We start from the raw sequence: 22146 nt of genomic DNA, 5'->3' as shown, positions 1-22146 counted from the left end.
CAAGTAAAATATTTGGAGTTTCCTATTTAGCTTGCTTGACTCTGCCAAAATTTTGTGTCAATAATGATTTGTCAAAGCTCAGAACATTAATAAACTTTGATCTCTTAATTTAATAATATCTTCATACATCTATCAAAAATTAAAACAATTAAATAAAAATATGTTTTACATATAAAACAAAATGAATAATATGATTTCACATTATTATTATAGATATTTTTATCTTCAATTCCAAAAATCACAATTAATGGTCAAAATCGATCAATTGTTGTGGTAATTATAAAAGGGCAAAAGAAATCTCATTGTCATTATTTATATTTAGTGAAGTAAGTAACCTATAGGCTTTTTCCCATACCACTTTTTCACACAAGATAAATGTGATCATACTAATATATGATTACTATTAGTACGAGGGTTCATAAATATATTATTACTAACAAAATGTGTTTTAAGGTTTTAGGCAGAATCTTATTTCTTTTTTTTTACTTTAGTTGCTTTTACTTTTAATATAATGAACCACATGAAATGCAATCATATTATTCTCATATACTTCAGACAAAACTTAGTTGATTATTAACTAAAGGATTTCCAAGGAAGAAAAAAGATGAAAATATTAATATATTATAGAAGAGCATCATTTATAGAACAACATATTACTCCATCCAAAAACTTTACAATTTAAGTAGTAACGAACGATACTATGTGGTTAGTCAATTTGATCCCAAGTCTCCACAACATCTATATGATGTTAAGATTTTGCATAACAATTAGTGTCAACAACGACCATTTATGGAGGAAATGTTTTTATATGACCAAACTATAACTCTAATTTTTTTTGCACATGAAAGTGATCATCGTTTATTAGTGTCACTCAACCCTAATATATATAGATGATAAAAAAAAAAAAAAGATTATTGTAGAAATTATCTTTATGTAAGTTTCTGTTCTCCCCGTTACAAAAATTAAATAAAAAATTACTCAATTTACTCTAGCCTCTTTACTAGTGTTCAATGTGTTTTTGATTTGTCCATTAATTTTGTATTGATATTGAATTTTAATACTTAGGCCCCATTCTCTTCACCTTAATTTTGCTAAACTGAAATTATTTTTACTGAACTGAAATTATTTTTGCTGAACTTAAATTAATTTTACTGAACAAAAAATTATTTTTTGCTGAACTAAAATTATTTTTACTAATATTCTATTATAATTATTCTTTAAGAAAACTGAATTTTATTGAACTGAACTTTTTTTACTGAACTGAAATTCTTTTTACTGAACTGAAATTCATTTTACTGAACTGAACTTATTTTTACTGAATTGAAATTATTTTTACTTAATATTAATTTTTTTAAGGTGAAGAGAACATGACCTTAGTGTTTCCGTTTTTAATTTCCCTCCAAGTAAAATGTTTGAAATTCATCTCTTCTCTATCCTATCTTTAAAGATTCAAGACTTGAAATGCAAGGCCCATAATTAAAAGGAAAGTTGTTTCCAATGTTCCAGCAAAGATTTCAGAGGAGAATTTGCTTCACCTTTTGTTTTAATTTCCAGGAACATTATTCTCGTTATTGTTCACTTTACCTCGTTTTTTCCTTGTTCTTGCCAACACTAAACAAGTCATTGTGTAGAATATTGAGAGAATAAAGTAATTAATAGGCTTACGTGTATTGGGCCATGGTACTATTAATACTTTTTATACGAAGATACTTGCATATTTTCAACACTGTAACACACAAAACATGCTTTTCCTAATGCAATATAGATTTAGGCTACACCACACTACACGGTAAATGGAATTTGGATATTTATATCTGATACAAGTACCTGCATATCTGAATATGAAATTAGCGCAAATTAGATAAAGAAGTGTCTTAGGATATTATAAGCATTTTGTCAAAGGATCAACTCGACAATATAAAATTAGCGTAAACTAGATGTGAAAATGTACTGTAGAATATTTAAAACAGATTATCAAAAGATCAACTTAACTACTCATAACATTCATGTTGAACATGAGAATACGTCTATTTTAATTTAATATAAAAAGAGTGCATGAAACTATAATTTGCTGCCATCTCATTATGTCGACAGTTAAATTTAAGGATAAGCTTTATATTTTATCACGTTGTATGAGGTAAAATGAAGAATTGAAAAACTTAAGCTTCACATAACTACGAGTACTTTGCAAAGATAATTAACGTGCATGTATGGAATAGTCTACTTGTGATTAAAATTTAGTACCAAATCAATATTTAAGAAATCATCAGATTGTACCGCTAGGATTCATCTTTATCGTTGTTAATTTTGGCCAATCACGCAAATTACCGACCTAGTGAAGGAAAGGATAATATTATTACTTGAAATTCAAGGTAAAATTACTTTCTTTTTTTGGGCATTATGTCATGTTGATAATGATCAAAATTTATCGTAAGTTAAAGTAATTTAAAGGGCCAAAGCAATTTAACTTTTGCAAAATTGACTTTCAACCACATGTCCCTAAGTAAAGCTAAGAGATGTAAAAATGTTCACATTAGACATGCTAAATCTCTTTAACAACATTTTTGAAGCATTTCTTAGAGACATTTTGGATGTTAAACCTATGATGAATAATTCTTAAATTGTACTTCGTATATAAATCCACTGTAGTATATAAATCCACTGTAGTATATACGGTTTGAAGATAAAACTTTAATTTATTTGTAATACTAAATCATACAAGTACTAAAGAACGAAAATTATATATATATATGTACATGTTTATTTGTTAAATACTGTTAAGCTCGCTATTGATGCCTGGTTAGGGGACCGGTTAAACCAAAAAAATTAATTTGATGGTTGAAGTTCTATAATGACTGTTATTAAGCCATTTAGCACCAAATTACTTTATTATCACGGGTGTTTGATTGAAGTGAAATGAAGAATCGAGTAACCAAATTAATTTTTAAAGAGATCATCAAATCTTACCACTAGAACTCATCTTTATTGTTGTTAAATTTGGCCAATCAAGCAAATTGCCAACCTTAAGAAGAAAAGGATACTATAACTTGAGATTAAAGGTAAAACTTCTTTCTTTTTTTTGGGCATTATGTCATGTTGATGACGATCAAAGCTTATCGTAACTTACAGTAAAATCGCAAGAACTTCGTATTAAAAAATGGAGGAAGAAATTACTCAAAAAAGAACTAAGAAGTAACTAATTCTGTTTGTAAGCAAAGATGTTCAAACTAAATGATAATATTAAACTTCTAAGGACGGATGCTGTAAAGACGTTGAAGAAGGGACCACCAAAGCTACATAACCTTATCTTATTACATGGCTTTAGGTTCTATGCAAGTAAGGAACTTGATTCAAAGATCTTTTAGGACTTTATATCACATTATCTTATTATGAAATTAAACAAAAAAAGTAAAATTGTTACACATTTTTAACACTATATAATGTTCAGTTCACTGACCGCCAGTAGAACAGTTACACTTACTTGTTCTAGTAACAATCACAAAGTTTTTAGTACAAAGGTAGGTAAGAATTGAAAGAAAAAAAAAATGTCTAGTGCACCATCACATAGGCAGATGGCTAGGAGTGAACGTCGGATGTTTGCTGCATCCGACGACAGCACAATGCTGAAGCAGATCCAAGGAACACATGCTCCTGATGGCCGCGATGTAGATGTCAGGCCGATCTTAGAAATCATTGAGGATGTCTTTAAGCGTGCTGCCCCTAGCATTCCTGTATGTTTATTATTTCTTCGTTTTCTTTGGTCCATTTTTAATTTTTTTGTACGTGTGTTTTTTTTTTTCGATTGTGATCATTTTATTGTTCATTATGCAGGGGGCACATATTGAATCTTTGGATGACAAGACTGGTGCAGCCATTGTTGATGAAAATGGGATGCTTGAAGCTTTGGCTTTTGTCATTCAGAAGGTCTCCTGTGAGGTACTAAAAGAGTGTTACTCGCGATTTTATGTAATATTGTTGCCCCTTTCGGCCATGACCTTCAGGACCACACCTAGTCATTTCATATGAATGTTGTAATTGTGTGTTAAAAAATAAACATCTAAGGAAAAACAAATTTTAAACCTTCAGACTGATGAAATAGATGTAAAATTCATTGCATAGATTGGCAATTATACTTACTACCTCCGTTACAGGTTATGTGCAACGATTTGACATAAAGTAGAGAGTGTCTAATCGTTGCACATAAGTACATAACCTGTAACAGAGGTAGTATAAAAAAATCTCCAATGAGCAAAATAAAATACTCTCTAACACAAGTAAAAGCAGAGGCCGTGGATATTGATATAGCATATTATTTCATGTTTTCATAACATATGTCCTGTATATTGGCAGATAACATGCAAATGCGCGGGAGGAGGAGATGCACACGCGACAACAATGGCACTTCTCAGCTTGCTGTCAAGCTATTCATGGGATGCAAAGGTAGCCATAGCTCTCACGGCACTAGCAATAGCCTATGGAGAGTTCGGGTTAGTGGTTCAGCTCTTCTCTAGTCACCCTCTCGCCAAGTCTGTTGCTGTCCTCAAGCAGCTACCTGATGTAATGGAACACTCTAATGCACTGAAATCCCGCTTTGAAGCCCTCAACAGTCTCATTGGGGCGATGTTAGATGTAACAAAGAGGATTGTGGAGTTCAGGCAGCTGCCTCAGCAGTACATCTCAGCTGAGCAGCCGCCTTTATCTGTTGCTATGACACACATTCCAACTGCTGCTTACTGGACTATCAGGAGTGTCGTAGCCTGTGCCACGCAGATTTTTAGTCTTATTGGGATGAGCTATGAGTGAGTTACTCTTAACTTAAACAATCTAATCAGATCATTAGTTTAACTTTATACTAAATATTCTTTTGGTAATTTTACTATATATTTCAATTGTTTTGTAGGTATGTTTCATCAACGACGGAAGCATGGGAGCTATCAAGCTTGGCTCATAAGGAGAGGAACATTCATGACCACCTTATGCAACAACTTGCACTTTGCTATCAGCATATAGGTCAATCTTCTTCGTACTTCCTCCAAAATTAATTGTTGCATTGTCCTAATCTATCATTACTAATAATGTAATATTTTTCGTGATAGATCCTTTATGTAACAAACCAGTACTATTTTAAGAATGTAACAATCTTTCTTAGAAATTTTGTTTACAATAGTATTTATGTATTTGATCTATAATGACGATTGATAAACATTGTAAACTATTTAGAAAACTGTAAGGTATTTCATGATTCCCCTGCATTGCCTTAAAAATTCTGTTTCTTTTAAGTATATTTGACAAATGTTTGATCTAGTAGGATTAGTGAATTCATCGAGTTGAATCTTCGTAGGCATTCTTAGAAATGATTTTGATATGCAGATGAGAAGAAACACATTGAGGCATACAACAATCTTGTACGCATCCTCGACTTACCACAGCTTGACAACACCAGGATACTAAGGCATTTGATATACTTGAAGGATGATATGATGCCCCTTTATGAAAAGCCTACCAATTCAAGGGTAAACTCTTACACCACATACTTTTTCCATCCATTTTACTTCATTTTCCACCTAAAAAATATCGAATCCTAACGACTCAAGTGTAACAGGTTCATGTTGAAGCCCTCAGGAGAAAAACAGTCCTGTTACTCATTTCAGACTTTGATGTCACAGAAGAAGAGCTGATGATTCTAGACCAAATTTACAGAAAATCAAGGTCAAAGCCTGAGCTGCAGTATGAAATTGTGTGGATTCCGATAATAGACAAGACAGTCCCTTGGAATGATGCACTACAGCAAAGATTCGAGCAACTCGAGTCCATGATGTCATGGTATACTCTGCATCACCCAAAAATTATGGAGCCTGCTGCTATAAGGTATATTAGGGAGGTATGGAATTTTGAAAAGAAAATGATCCTTGTCGCGCTAGACCCCCAAGGGAAAGTTGTTTGCCAAAATGCCCTTCACATGTTTTTGATTTGGGGAAATTTAGCCTACCCTTTTACTACTATGAAAGAAGAAGCTCTTTGGAGAGATGAGTCTTGGACACTTGAGCTTTTTGTAGATGACATCAAACCTCAAATCCTTGATTGGGTATATCCTCTTTCATATCGCTGTCAAATTTCACTGTTTTTTTTAACAGTTTTCGGTTATTTCACTTCTTCTATATGATATTTCAGAGAAAAGACAGAGAATAGATTCATTGCATTGGCATAACTGTAATGAGTTTTATGCTTAATAAATGTGTGCCTTTTTTTTTTGGTAGGCTCATGAAGGAAGGTACGTTTGTGTGTATGGAGGGGAAGACATGGAGTGGATAAAGGCGTTTACTCACATTGCCAATAAAGTAGCAGCCGAGGCAGGAATCACTCTAGAGCTTGTATATGCCGGGAAAAGCAATGCAAAGGAACGACTGAGGAAAATGGTGACAGCCATAGACAGAGATAGACTCAGTCATTATTTGCCTGACTTGAACTCAATGTGGTACTTTTGGATTAGGCTCGAGTGCATGCTCTACTCGAAAATGCAACATGGAAAGGGTGTGGAGAATGACTCGATTATGCAAGAAGTGATGACAGTACTTAGCTTCGATGGAAGTGACCAAGGGTGGGCTACAATGTGGTTCGGACTAACTGATATGGCTAGATCCAAAGGGGACACAATACTAGATTGCCTCATGAAGTTCGACGAATGGAAGGAAAATGCATTAATGATAGGTTTTTTACCTGCTTTAAAGGAGCATTTGCTGGCACTTCATACTCCACACCACTGCAACCGGCTTATACTTCCTGGGGTTGGAGGCGGTATCCCTGAGAAGGTGGTGTGTGCCGAGTGTGGAAGACCTATGGAGAAGTACTTCATGTACCGCTGCTGCACTGATTAAATTACTTTCATCTTCTATAACCCGAAATTATTCAGTTCATTCGATTATTTATATGATAAGTTGATTATGCAGTGTATAACAATTTTATGGTTAATGAGTGCCAATTCAAGATTCTGATATGTTTACAAGTAATTACTGAGTTTTAGAGCTTTGTAATAGTCTGCAACAGAGTGTGTGATCATGTAATGCAGTATTAAGATTAAGAATGTAAGATTATTAAATTCTAGTGACAAACTTGTTCTTTTTTCTGATTTGTTATGTTTTTCACTACATACATTCCCTACAAATTTTGATCACAGGTTTTATTGACGATAAGACATAAGCTGATAAGCATATTTAAGACTACAAACTGACTAATCACCCCTTGGTCTAGTTATCGATCATATAGTCCCATACTTCCCCCGAATCTTTTTAATTAGGTTACATGTTATGACTTTTAATAATCCGATTTACATGTAATATTTAATTACCTCGATTTACATGAAAATTTGCCTTTTATTTTTAAGGAAAATTTCACATTTACTACCACTGAAAGCAGCATGTTTCACATTTGCTACCCATCAAAAATTTTATTTTATTATACTACCACTCAAACACACAAACTTTCATAATAACTACCACCTGGGTTTAGCCGTTACTGTTTCTGTCAAGTGGGGTCCACTCCAACGGCTACTCCTCAATTACCCCCATTTAAATGCGATTGTTCTTGGTTGATTTCATTGTGATGGTTGTGGTTTCAATTGGAGTAAATTAAATCACAAAATCATCAAATTAAAACTCAAATTTCTTACAACAACTAAGTGCGAATTCAGTGAGTGTGGGTAATTGGTGATTGTTTGGCCAAAGTAGGCGGAAATTGCGAAGGTCGAAAAGGTGAGTTCTCTTAATAAATCGAACAATTTCAGCAAGTTTTATTCAATTATTTGTGTAATTAGCACGGTTATATGTATGTAGGAATGTTTATTTGGATTTAATTGAATGGAGGTGTTTGTTAATTGCAATAATTTTCTGGAAAACGAATTAGGGTTCTTTAGTGTAATCTAAATTTGGGGTTTTTTTGATGGGTGTGCAAATCATGAAATTGAAAGTGTTGGTGGGTGAAACAAGTATGAAAAGTTGTAATGCATCGTGGTTTTTGTGTATTTTGTAGTGAAAAATGGCAGCTTTGGTTAGGTGTTCACCTTCAAAATACAAGAAGTGTGATTGTGGCATACCAATGGCTAGGCTAACTTCATGGACTAAAGAGAATCCTGGGAGGAAGTTTTTGACATGCAAGTTCTATGATCCCAAAACTGAGACTAGGGGCTGCAAGAGCTTTGAGTGGGTGGATGAAGATGATGGGACAGATTGGCAAAGGGATGTGATTAATCAATTGATCCTCGACAAAAAACTCATGAAGGGTGAGATAAGCTCACTGAAAACTGAAGTGGAGGATCTCAATGGGCAGAGGAGGTGCCTCCTCAATGAGATTGACAACCTCAAGCTGAAGTGTAGAGCTCTTAATGGTGACAGGAAGAGGTACAACAATGAAGGGAAGCAGAGCAGTAACTGGTTTGGGTGTGTACCTGTAGGTGTTGTGTTTTGTTTTGATGATGCTAGGGCTGTTAGTTGTGGTTAAAGTAGCTTAGGTTAGTGTAGGGGGTAAGTTAGTGGGTGTTTGTTTGTATTTCAAGAAGCTTGATGTTGTAAGCTAGTACTTAAGTCTGCTGTAATGAAGTGGACAGTATGCATATGTAACAATTTCAAGCATGAATGAAAAGTGGACAATTTATGTCTAATTAAACAACTGTTTTGATCATTGCAAATTCAGTCACAGGAATTGTTTGACAAGAACTTAGATTTAAAAAAAAAAAAAAACATAAGCTTAAAAAAAAAAAAACAAGTCCTTCCAAACCAAGCTGTTACAGAACCTTAAAGTGATACATTTTCAAAATAGAATTCAATGAAACCAAAGTCAAGGTTTTACAAAAGGCAGCTAGACATCTTTTTCAAACACATGGCTTCTTTCCCTTAGACTTGGACCTTGTTGTGGTTGTTGATGCCTGAGTATTTTGGCTGCAAGTTACAGGCTGTGAGCTTTGAGCCTGCTGTGAACTTTGAGCTTGCTTCTTCTGCTGCTCTTGGGGGAATTTCTTGTTACCAATGTTGTTTGGTCCTGCAGTTGCCCCTTTCTGTAAATGAACACACACAAACACATAAGCCAAAAAAATGACAGACTTCACTATTTGACAACTGTAAGTTACATGACATGTAGCTTACATTTGCAGCAGCCTTCATTGCTTTCTTTCTCCTCTGTTCTTGCAGCCATGGGGTGTTGAGGACTGGCTTGGTTGACAGCACTGGCTCAGCCTCTTTTGGAGCTTCAGCTTTTGGTCCAGCTTTACAACTTTTGGTATAATGACCAAAGATGCCACAGTTTCTGCATCTTTTTTGAAACTTAGGGCCCTTTGGTTGTTGGTTGTTGCTGCCTGAGGCTCCTTCTCCCTTCTCCAGCTTCCTTTTTTTGGATTTTGGTCTCCCTGGCATGACTCTTACTGCAGGTGGGAGTGGTGGTCTCATGTCAATCTTCTCCCAATGCTTGGGGCCTGGCATAGGGTTGATTGCATGTTGATATGCTTGAATGTATGTTGCCCTACTGTAGTATGCATCAACATAGTCATCTGGATCCACCCTTTTGTCAAGAATACAAGCATATGCATGTACACATGGTATCCCTGTCAACTGCCAGTGATAACAAGTACAGGACTTCATTTTGAGATCAACCACCACTTTATCCCCATTCAAGTCTACCTCATAGCTGTCCCCCCTTGACAACTGGACAATACAGTACCTGGCAGCCCTCTCAATCCTCCCAAAAACCTTGGAAACATAAGACATGTTCTTCCCTTCCATTTTTTGAACTCCCTCCCACTTCTCACAATTCCTTTTCATCATGTAACACCTCATCCACTCCATCTGAGTTAGTATGGGTTTGTCTCTTGCATCCTTTATAATTGCATTGAAAGTCTCACAAAGATTATTTAGGAGCATGTTAGACTTACACCAATCTGAAAATGCATGTCTTGACCAGTGTGATGGGTTGATATTAGCTAAGTACTCATATGCATCTTCTGACAGGAACTTAATAGACTCCATTGCAACCTCAAAGTCAAACTACAACAATACACATAGACTAACATAAGTGAATTATTCACACTGGCTGCAACTAAAAAACACACACACCCCAATACCAGAACATACACACTACCAAAATAGGTGAGCTTTGGAGACACACACACATACTGCAGACTTAATGCAAACCAGAACATACCTAATGCAGCAATACACCAGACTAAATGAACCAAACTTAAAAACATAACACATATGTATACCATAAAAGAACAGGACACATATCATCACTAATGCTAAGCATGAATATCATATCCCTAATGTTATCCAAACTTAAGAACAGGACAACTAACAAGATTAATGAAAATAATACAAATCTGAAATGACCAGAACACATATCATCACTTATCCTTACCAGAGTTTTTGCCCTTGCTGCATTCCAAAATAGTTCCTTGAAGGTGGATCCAGTGAATTGCAGCTTAAAATTAGCCCAAATATGCCTGACACAAAATCTCTTCTCAGCATTTGGGACTAATTCTTCAAAGGCTTCAAGCAATCCCTGCAATTTGAAGTCATACACACATAATAATTAGACTAATAATAACTGAAGCATACTTATAAACATTGGAAATAAAGAAAGTAGACAGATAAGGACAAACCTTTTGTCTATCACTCATGAAGGTTAGACCCAACCCTTCACTGCAATCTCCAAGATCATGTTGAAGACACTGTATGAACCATGCCCAAGTCTCCTTGTTCTCTACCTCTACTGTTGCCCAGGCAAAAGGGAATATTTGGTTATTCCCATCCTTCCCAACTGCCACAAGGATTTGACCAGGGTAGGCCCCTTTCAAATGACACCCATCCAAGCCTATAAGAGGCCTGCAACCTCTATTAAAACCCCACTTCAATGCTGCCAAACATATGTACATCCTCAAAAAAATAGGAGGTTCTGGTCTATCTGCTCCTTGTACCACAACATAAACCCCACTCTCTGGATTGTACTTCAGCACTGTCTTGCCATAATCCCAAACCCTTGCATATTGCTCTGCTGAAGAGCCATAAATCATGAACTTTGCCCTGGCTCTTGCTAGCCAAGCCAATGAATATCCAACTTGAATACCCAAATCACTCAAAACCCTTGCTCTAAAGGTCTTAATTTTCCATGTGGGATTGCTCCTCCACTCCTCAACATACCTTTCAGCCAAATATTCTGCTGAAATCATTGCATTCACCCTAGTTCTCATACACTTATGCTCTAACCTCACTTCCCTGATTTGCCAAGCACAACTGTTATAAATTCTTCTGGCAGACACCTTGAACTCACACCTCTTCACTTCATCACCACAGTTGCATTGTGGCAAGCAACTTCTCTTTGAATTCCAAACACAGTTGCATCTTTTTCTACAAAATATGGTGATCCTTTTCCCACCATTATGCAGGTAATAAAACTCATACCTGTTTTCAACAGCATGGGTTCTTAGTGCCCTTCTGAGCACATTGTTGTTGCTAAAACACTGCCTTTCTAGCAGAACCACTGGCTTCTTAAAGTCAGTGTCCTCCCTAAACCATGGACAGGACTCTTCTTCCTCATCTGACCCATGTGCACTCCTTAATTCATCTGACTCACTTCCCTCAACCTGCAGCTCTAGATTTTTACACCCAATGTCTTGTCCAAGCTGCAGTACCTTCTGCTCTCTCACCTGAATTTCTTTCTTGGAACTTTCCCTAGATGCCACAATCTGTAAAGACTTCTGAACCTCACCTAACAAGCTCTTTCTTGTCTGGACATGCCACTTGTCTTCTTCCTCATCACTACTTTCCAACTCCTCTTCCCCTGCCTTCCAATCAATATCTAACTCACTTTGCTCTGAAGATGATGACCCAGATTCTGATCCAGAATCTGCCTCTTTGAACAACCTTTTTGTACACTTTTTCCTCAACTGCCTCTTCTCTTCAACCTTCCCTGCTTCACTTGCCTCAGCAGCTACACCCTTGCCCTTCTCTATAACAGCTACTTCCTTCTCCTTATCACCACTCTCACTATCCCCCTTCCCACAATCCTTAAGTAACCTAGGGCTTCTCCTACACACAGGTTGAATTGCTTTCCTAGGTTGTAGTTTAGATCTAGGATGAGAAACTAAAGGAAGCTTACTGTCAGCTGTAACTGCCTTACTCTCACCTGTATGTGGCTTAAATTCAGCAAGCTTTAACTTCCTAGGGCTCCTCCTAGTTACTTGGGCTTTCACTTTTGTTGGGATGTTTGTAGATGCTGCCTTAGCTTGTACATTACTGAGGTTTCTTTTTTGAGATGGTAAGGGCTGAGATTGGTGTGAATGAGAAGGCTGGGATCCATTATCATTTGGATTTGGGTCACTTGGATAAGAATTGGGTGGGTGGGATCCAGATGCAGTTGGGTTGGAAGGAGATGGGTTTGACACACTAACACTAGTGGGGTGATACCTGTCCCACTCTTGTAACCCCACAGTTTGAAATAACTCCACATGCCCTTCACTATGCTTAGACTCTAAAAAGGCCCTAACATCATCATCATTATCAATCCTCCTCTTCCCATTTACCCAAGTCTTTCCTGCCTCCTTATACCACAAAGTATATAATGCTTATTTGCACCCTAAATGGCTACCACGTACATTATTTTACTTTTTATTATCATCAAAGGGTTGGAAGATCTTTTAATTTTGTTCCTTCTTATGCTACTTAATTTTTCCATTTCTACATGCGTCAGATCTAAGTTCTTTCATAACAATACTTTCTCCAATATAGTATGTAAAATGATAACAAGAAGATTTTTAATTTTCAATCTTTTCTCTCTCCAGCCCTCTCTCTCCAAATAACCTCCGTCTTTCTTTTTTTTCTCCGGCGATGAGGCTCGCCGGCGGCCGTGTGGCTCACCGCCCACGCCAAATCGTCGGCGAGCCTCCGATCTATTCCCTTAAGTTGTTTTTTTCCTTTTCCGTTTTGCTTTTTTGTCTTTTCAGCCTTACAACTTGCGCCGCTCCTTTTCGTCCGCCGCCTCTGTTCATCACCGGCCGTGAGGCCGGCTTGCCGCCGTACTTCTTCTCTGCTTCCTCGCTGCGCCTATGCTCCACCTCTTTGGCTGTTGTAGCGACGTTGATTTCGAGAACGGGGAGGGTGAGTTATCGCCCTCTGAGTCCCTCGTGTAGGGCCGTTCTGAGTCCCTCGTGTAGGGTCGTCGGTGCCGCAGCTCGGGGGTATGTGGGGTCTGGGCTTCTCGGGCGGGTTTCAGCGGTCCGTGCTTTTAAATCAGGCGGTTTGTGGGTTAGGTTGGTGAACCTCGGACCGTTGGTGGTGGGGCTCGGTTTGGCGGCGGGGTGGGTTGTTAGGGTTTCGTTCGTTGTTTTAGTTTTTAAGTTTTTTCCTGTTTTTTCTTTTAGGTGCCTTTGTGTGATTTTTAGTTTTGTTATTTTTTCTGTTTGTGTGGTGTGTTTGGGTGATTTGGGGCTTGCAGATCGGTTTACCGATCTTCTGGTGCAGGATTTAAACCGGGTTTTTTGGCTATGGGGCTTCGGTTTGATCATCTGGTTGTTTGGGCTAAAGGGGTATGCTTCCATGCCGATATTCGTGTTTGAATCGGAGATTGTCTTGTCTATGGTGAAGTGTACGACACCAATTTTGATTTTAGGTCGAGGAGTACGGGATTCTGAGCCAATGAAGGTTCACGTCAGAAACTACAACATATTGCCAGACCCCCTTGCAAGAGGCTGCATAGGACAGCGTTATATGAGCCAAGGGTACTTAAGAATGTCATTTTGCGCGTGCAATTGTAGTTTCCTTTATTTCGAACTTGTAATTGGTCCTGTTGTCTTTGTATTGTTCGATTACGATCTCTTATGTAAGTGCCGTATGGCTTATTATTAATGAATTTTAATCTCCCCCCTTCAAAAAAAAGTATGTAAAATGATAATTATGTACACATTTATCTTTTCTATACAAGCTAATGACTAAATGAACATAATATACTACAGGTAATAGAGCCGAGCATTAAGGATGAAATATCTTAAACATGGGTTATTTACATAAGTAAATAGGTATTCCGTATTGTTTACACTAGTTAATGTGAGGATATTGTGCTACAAAGCCCATAATTATCTTTACTTGGTTAGGTTCCATGCTAGACATGTAATCTCACTATTTAATTAATTACTCGGTATAAGGTAAGACAATTAGACAATAAGATGTATGTAGACTTGTTCATTGTAAGTTTGTAACAATTTTTTTTACAAATTAATTTAATAAAAAGTTGTAAATAATAATGACTAACAAATCAAATATGAGCATTATGCACGTATGTAGACACTGAAATCATATGTGTATCCATGCATATCATTTTAATTTTAAAGAGAATCAATACAAATTAAATCAAGAAATAATTGGAATTGATTGATATAGTAATAAATAAAAATGTAATAAAAAATCATCTAGGGAATAGGGTAGACTAATAGTATAAAAGGGTGATCTACTACATCGTACAAACACACACAAACATTCCTATCTACAAAATCAGATCCATAAGTAATTAAGAAAAGAATTAGCTAGCTATAGTAGAAACTAAAGAGAGAAATTAAAGTGGAAGATGGAGATGAAGAATGTGGTTAGTTTGCTAGTATTGGCATCTGTTTTACTTGCTCCAACCAACCCTCAACCTACCTTGGCAGCCTGTATAATCCCTATCCCTGAACCTCCCATTATCCCCTCTGTCTCAGACAAGAGTTTAATCCCTTTTCCTCAACCCCCAATTGTTCCCTCTGCTTCAGACAAGAGTTTGATCCCTATTCCCCAACCTCCCATAACCCCCTCTACCTCAGACAGAAGTTTAACCCTATTCCCCAACCTCCCATTGTTCCATCTGCCTCAGATAGAAGTTTAATCCCTATTCCCCAACCTCCCATAACCCCTTCTACCTCAGACAGAAGTTTAATCCCTATTCCCCAACCTCCAATTACCCCATCTACCTCAGACAGGAGTTTAATACCTATTCCCCAACCCCCCATTGTCCCCTCTACTTCAGACAAGAGTTTAATCCCTATTCCCCAACCTCCCATAACCCCCTCTACCTCAGACAGAAGTTTAATCCCTATTCCCCAACCTCCCATTGTCCCATCTACCTCAGACAGGAGTTTAATTCCTATTCCTCAACCTCCTATTGTCCCTTCTACCTCCTTAGACAGGAGCTTAATCCCTATTCCCCAACCCCCCATTACCCCCTCTGCCTCGAACAACCTCTTTCCATCTAAACTCTCCTCGTTTGTCCCCATTATTCCCTTTCCTTCAGAGAACCCCTCTCAAGAGGTTCGCGACCCATAATATGGGTAAAAGCTATTCAAGAGGAAAGGGAAACACGTGAATAATAATGTATTTCTCATTTATTGTTTAAATTAAAATAAAGGATCAATATCTATCTTTGTTTTCAATCTGTACATTTTCATATTTGTGATCTTATATTGCACAATGACTTTTCAGAATAAACGTCAATATTTTTTTCCTCTCTATTTTATTAATTGTCATCTTTTAAAACTTTAAAACAATAACCAGATTATTTATTACTTCATAATATTTATGAAATGTGACTATTAAGATTTAAGTATCCTGATAAAAACAATGCGAGTAGTAATTAAGATTTTAGTGGAGCCTAAAAATTTAAACTCAACATTGAAAATATAAATTATGTAGATATGAATAATGTGATGCCTGATGCATGGCGCTAATGAAAAGCATAAAATAAAAAAATGTTTCAAAATAATTCGTAGGATACAAATAAAATAATACTTTACAACTTTTTGTTAATCCATAAACGTAACTATATTAGAATAAACACCTTAATTCTTCATGAATTCAATCATTTTGAACAATTTTTACATAGTTGTGTATGTGTCTTAGGTTTCGTGGTTGATGATGCTCTAAAAAATAAGCCAATTCAGTTCAATATCTATGAAGTCCTTCGTTTATGATAAAATCTAAATTACAAAGCAAGTAAACACCGAGATTTCTCCATCTGTTGCAATTCGGAAATATATAGGGTATATAAAGACTGCAAGGGAAATTAATTATTTGCAATAAAGTATATAAATTACAAAGAGAGATGAGAATCATTTTTTTAATGTAGTATATCATTGTAAAAACTAATGCATATCATTGAAAACGAAATTCGACCAGTCCCAAAGTATTAATAAAAAACAATATGAAAAAGTTGTATATATTCAAAGTTAGCTCAATGCATGGAACATTTAGTTGTAAGGATTTTATTTTACGAAACTGAATTATTATATACTTAATATAAAGACAATATATACAGAGCAATTTGAGAAGAAAGTGTTTTTTTTTTCTCTCTTTCTTTTTATCTCTAACTCTCATTAAATAAAAATTTAATGACTGTTTTTAAAACCGTCACTCTTTAATAACTTTTTTTAGTGACTAAGTTTGTAGTTAAAATCAAATCTCTCTCCTACCAAAAAAAAAAAAAAGTTGTGAACTTCGGTATTGCTTGGTTGATATGAGAACTTATTTCTCATATGCAGTTGCATTTCATTGGAATTAAACTCTCACATTCAATTTCATAGGAGTTGCATAAATTTATTTGATCGATTTTCGTGACGTTGACACCAAAACTACAATATATACTTGTAGGTTTAGAAGTTCCATGAAAACTCATCATAAAGATTGTAAAAGGCAAATTGATATTAGGCGTTTATATATACAATCATATATACATTTAATGTTTGATTATTTATTTGAATAAATAAAATAAAATAATACAATTATTAACTACATACTCATTCAGTACAAGCTAAAGTAAATACAAATGTAAGGTACTAATGTTTGGTGAAAACTTGGTTGGAGGTAAAAAATTCCGGTGGTTACCTGATCTAAGCCCTTCGATTTGCACCTAAAATTAAAAAAAAAAAACCCGAAAAGCGTGAACCCTAGCCGGAGACTCGGAGGTTTGATTTTTAGGAGAAAAATTAGTTTTCGAAACCCAGTAAGAGTCACTCACCCAGCACCTCATTTTTTTTTTGTCATTCAAATTTCAAATTCAAGACTCAACCCTAAGTTCTTTCTCTCTCCTCACAATCTCTCAGACCGTCGGTGGCCTGCGCTTAGATCAACGGCGGCAGCGTCAGCCTTCAATCGTAGGCTTCTCTTCATCGTCTTGTTTTCGTTCTTTAATTTAGGGGTAGATTTAAATTCCAATTAATAAATGGGTAAATTTCAATAAAATTAAGTTTATTAATTTTGTTAGTTTCTGCTGTTAATATTGTTGGGATTTTATGCCATTTATATGGGTTTGATTTGCTACTACAAGAAACTGGTGATTAATTTAGGTGTAGATTTAAATTCTAATTAATAAATGGGTAAATTTCAATAAAATTAAGTTTGTTAATTTTGTTAGATTCTACTGTTAAAATTGTTGGGATTTTATGCCATTTATATGGGTTTGATTTGCTACTACAGGAAACTGGTGATTACTTTAGGTGTAGATTTAAATTCCAATTAATAAATGGGTAAATTTCAATAAAATTAAGTTTATTAATTTTGTTTGTTTCTGCTGTTAATATTGTTGGGATTTTATGCCATTTATATGGGTTTGTTTTGCTACTACAAGAAACTGGTGATTCGGTGTTGGATATGCGAATTTGTATGTCATTATCACCTTTAATTGATTTGTAGTAGGTGTACTAGTTAAGTAAGTTTAGTGGTTTGAGAAAATATTGTGTTCATATACTGTAATATTTTACTACGTAATCACTGCCTAAACTTTTCAATTTTTAGTTAACGAATTTGGGATTTATGGGCGAAATTTGGGTTTTTAGCGTCGAATTTGGAGGTTTTATAGGTTGGTTTTAGGGTTTTAGGGAATTTTGGGGTTTATGGGGTTGATTTATGGTTTTGGGTAGAATTAAATTAGGATAGAATCCCAAATTTCTCTGATCAGATTGGTTTACTACGTAGTAAAATATTACAGTATATAAATATTACAGTATATGAACACAATACAAAAGCCTAAGAACAGGTTTTAGGGAATCACAAAAGCCAAAGAGAAACCTTCTGTTCGCAGGCTTTTGTGATTGTTCATAACTTGCTTGCTAATTTCTCTGATCTATTTGTTGGTTAGGGTTAATTTAATTTGATGTTATGTTGAGATGGTCATTATTTGAAGGTTTCCTTAATTAGCATTTGGATTGATATTTGATTGTTCTTTCTTTTTGTTTATCATGTCAGTCAGAAGGTTCAATGTCAAACCCAACAAATCAGGGGTGTATTGTGGATCATGGTTACATCAGTAATCTACCTGATGCCATTCTTTGTGATATTCTTTCTTAGGGGTGAAAGTAATTTGGATTGAAACCGAATCGAATTAGTAATTCGGTTTGGATTTTTTTTATTCGGATTGGATCGGTTTGGAAAAATTTTAAAAGATGGATTATGGATTGGATTCGGTTTGGGGTTTAAAAAACCGAAAATCGAATTACAAACCGAATTTTGACCCATTACTTTAAGCCTAATTTTCTTTTTCAAAATATCTAACCACTTTCCTTTTCATATATAAACTAAAAAAAACCCTTATTCTCAACTCTCCTTTCTCAGCATCTGTGGATTTTTTTTTAAAAAAAAAAAAAAAAAATTTACATTTTTAACAGGTTACCGATCATTGGGACTACTCTAGGCAAACATACCCAATAGTTGGGATTATTAGATAATAAGCCTTTTAAAAGTAAATCGCCAATAGTTGAGATTATTAAAATGTATTTTTCCTAAAAAAAATTATTAGTAGGTCCATTTATAATATTTGTTTATTAGATAAAGAATTCTCTTTTGTATTTTTATATTGTAAGAAAACAAAAAGTGGGGGAGGTGGAGGTAGTGGGTAGTGACGAGAGCGAAAATGTAGGATTTAATTGAGTTTGGGGTTTGTGGTCCCAAAGAGAGTACAACATTTTTTTTTATTAGTGGTCTCATTCCATATTTGGTAACGTGTAAAGTATTTTGGGACGGACGAAATGATAAATGTGTCAATATTATGAGATAGAGGAAGTAATAATACTTACACTGTAATGATGGCTTTGGGTTGGGACCCTGGGCCCATTCGTTGCCCATCCAAACACTTAAAAAGCCCGTCCTAGCCTGTATTATGAGGGCTGGTAAGCGGGCTAGTCTTGGGCCTAGATTTTTTTTATTGTGATGTTAGCCAACTCAGCCCTTTGCCGATTTTTAGGCTTACTTGAGCCGAGTTTAGGCCTATGGGCTAGCACATCAAGCCTAACCCATGGCCCAAAGCCTAGAAAAGCACAGCCTCCACTCTTGTCTTTTGCACTTAAGTTTTCCTTTATTTTCGTACATACTCTATTAAATTTTACGAATCTCTATATTTCCTAACTATTTTACTTATTTTCCCTTGTTGATGTTAATTGCTTATTCACCCAAAAAAAAAAAAAAAAAAAAAAAAACTCATGAATAGTGTGTGGGCATTTATACAAATTATACCGCTATAATGTAAAATGAGATAGGATTCGGAGAGCATAATAATTCGGGACAACAATTAATTGCGCAATGATCTACTTAAGCCAATTTTAACAATATCATAATGATTACTAGTTATATTAGTATTAAATAGTGCTTCAGTACTTCCTAAAGTTAGTTAAAGATGTTAGACATTATTTTAGCACAAATATTACTACTACTAGCATATGTTAATGTTGGAAAATAGAATGTACTTCTTATGAAAATAACCAAATCTATAACAAATTAACAAGGTTTATAATCAAAAAAATCATGCTAAAAACAGTTTAAAATGTCACTATGTATCCCTGCCCCAAAGAGCACGTTAGAGACCCAACCAACCCAAGTCGTCGCAAAATAATCAAAGTCTCGGTCAATAGTAGGCCCAATAACCTTAATATTCCACACGGCAATTGCCTTTATAAATAAATTCTTCTTGTAATACTCACTTCATCAACTAAACTTCACAAAATAAACACTAAAATTTTCTACACTTTCAAGCTCCAATGGAGCTTACATTTACTAGTTTTCAGTTCTACTTCTCCCTGCTCTTTTCTCTCGTCTTCGCCGCTCATGCGAAGCTATACCTCGACCCATCCGACTACAAAGCCTTTCAAGTCATCCAAAGAGACTTAGGCATAAGTGAATACCACCCTTCTTTTACTAGAACCCCCTGCAATTCTCCTGCTGTTTCTTGTGAGCGGAGGGTTGCAAGTTACAACTCTGTTTTGAAGATCACTCGTATTGTTTACGAGTCAGAGCAGCTTGATGGGCTCATTTCTCCGGTTATTGGTCAGCTCTCGGAGCTTAGAGAACTGACTTTGTCAACTAATCATCTTGTTGACCAAATACCAGAAGAAATTGTTGACTGTTTGAAACTTGAGGTTCTTAACCTTAAAAACAACCATTTTACTGGCCATGTTCCCTCTGAATTGTCGAAACTTGTTCGTCTTCGAGTGCTTGATCTTTCCATGAATAGGTTTGTTGGGGACTTGGCCTTCTTGAGGTACTTCCCGAATTTAGAGAGCATCTCACTTGCTAATAATCTATTCACTGGGAAGGTTCCTGCATCTTTGAAGTCTTTTAGGAACTTGCAGTTCTTTGACATTTCTGGGAATGATTATATTCAAGGTCCATTACCTGCTCTAAAAGGGGTAGAATATATATCATCAGAAGTGTCAAGGAAGAGCTTAGTTCCAAGAAGATATGTACTTGATATAAATACAACTAGGAGGAGCCACGGTTCAAGAGCAAGCCCTGGTCCTGCTCAAGCTCCTTCGCCATCTCCACCTATAATTAAGCGCCGCCACCACAGACGCAAGAAGCTCGCAGCATGGCTACTTGGGTTTCTTGCTGGAGCAATAGTGGGGGGTATATGCGGGATGATATTTTCGGGACTTGTGAAGATGTGCTTAGTTATGTTACGTGGTGGAGGGAAGGGTTTTGGACTATCAATCTACAGTCCACTTATCAAGAAAGCAGAGGACCTTGCTTTTTTGGAGAAAGAAGATGGTTTGGCTAACTTACTGTTGATAGGAAAAGGTGGATGTGGTGAAGTATACAGAGCAGAGTTGCCAGGGAGCAATGGCAAGATGATTGCAATAAAGAAGATACTTGAACCGCCTAAGGAGGCTGCAGAGATCACTGAAGAAGATAGTAAGATGTTAAACAAAAAGATGCTTCAAGTTCGATCGGAGATTAAAACAGTTGGCAGAATCAGGCACCGCAATTTGCTACCTCTCCTTGCTCATGTGCCACGATCCAACTGTCATTTGCTTGTGTATGAGTATATGAAAAATGGTAGTTTGCAAGATGTAATGACAAAACTTGCCAATGGAACCACAGAGTTAGATTGGTTATCTCGATATAGAATAGCACTCGGAGTGGCTTCAGGAATTGAATATCTCCATATGAACAATAATCCCCGTATTATTCACAGGGATCTCAAGCCAGCCAACATCCTTCTTGATGATGATATGGAGCCTCGAATTTCGGATTTTGGGCTTGCAAAGGAAATGCCAATCGAGAATACCCACATGTCAACTTCAAATGTTGCTGGAACAGTCGGGTATATAGCTCCAGAGTATCACCAAACTGTGAGGTTCACAGACAAATGTGATATATACAGTCTCGGGGTGGTTCTTGGAGTTATAGTAATGGGAAAGCTACCAGGGGATGTTTTCTTTCAAGACACAATTGAGCTAAACTTGGTGATATGGATGAAGAATGTCATGTCTTCGGAGGATCCTAAAAGAGCAATTGATCCTAAGCTATTGGGTAATGGGTATGAAGAGCAAATGCTTCAAGTGCTCAAAATTGCTTGCTTCTGCACTCGAGACGATCCTAAAAAAAGGCCTAACAGTAAGGAAGTTAGGGTTATGTTGGCTCAAATCAGCCACTTAAATCTAAGCTAAATATTTTACCAAGATGGCAACAAATGTAGACTATGTAGTATATGATTTGGCCACACGAAAGCATATCTAGTGCATCTATTAAGTGTAATAGTTCTGATTTTTAAAATATGTTACTGAATCAAAGATCATCCAAATGTTTTCTGATACTTTATATGTGCTACCAATCAAAAAAATGAGGAGCAACTGAGCCTTTCTGTGACAACCGCAGCATA

At 36.1% G+C, this 22146-nt stretch overlaps 1 protein-coding gene and 1 pseudogene across 1 annotated transcript; both read left to right on the top strand.

Annotated features, from left to right (window-relative positions):
- Positions 1–3450: 3450 nt before the first annotated feature.
- LOC145617239 (protein SIEVE ELEMENT OCCLUSION B-like) lies at positions 3451–7128 on the top strand. The gene is made up of 7 exons (XM_081671931.1): positions 3451–3731; positions 3832–3936; positions 4351–4799; positions 4901–5010; positions 5371–5513; positions 5603–6085; positions 6258–7128. The coding sequence occupies exons 1-7, from the start codon at positions 3546–3548 to the stop codon at positions 6873–6875; spliced, it is 2094 nt and encodes a 697-aa protein (XP_081528057.1). The 5' UTR covers positions 3451–3545; the 3' UTR covers positions 6876–7128.
- Positions 7129–19991: 12863 nt separating this feature from the next.
- On the top strand, positions 19992–22080 carry LOC145617739 (leucine-rich repeat receptor-like serine/threonine/tyrosine-protein kinase SOBIR1 pseudogene; annotated as a pseudogene).
- The last annotated feature ends 66 nt before the right edge of the window (positions 22081–22146 follow it).

This window comes from Chenopodium album, chromosome 26, assembly GCF_948465745.1.
Source record: "Chenopodium album chromosome 26, dcCheAlbu1.1, whole genome shotgun sequence".
NCBI classification, from domain to species: domain Eukaryota; kingdom Viridiplantae; phylum Streptophyta; class Magnoliopsida; order Caryophyllales; family Amaranthaceae; genus Chenopodium; species Chenopodium album.
This window is presented reverse-complemented; position numbering and strand designations above follow the sequence as displayed.

What these genes read in the sequence shown, in the direction of transcription:
- LOC145617239 (XM_081671931.1), top strand. Translation starts at nt 3,546, where the DNA reads ATGTCTAGTGCACCATCACATAGGCAGATGGCTAGGAGTGAACGTCGG. An exon ending in GTGCTGCCCCTAGCATTCCT is followed by an intron (nt 3,732 to 3,831) that starts GTATGTTTATTA and finishes TTCATTATGCAG; the next exon opens with GGGGCACATATTGAATCTTT. An exon ending in AAAAGCCTACCAATTCAAGG is followed by an intron (nt 5,514 to 5,602) that starts GTAAACTCTTAC and finishes CAAGTGTAACAG; the next exon opens with GTTCATGTTGAAGCCCTCAG.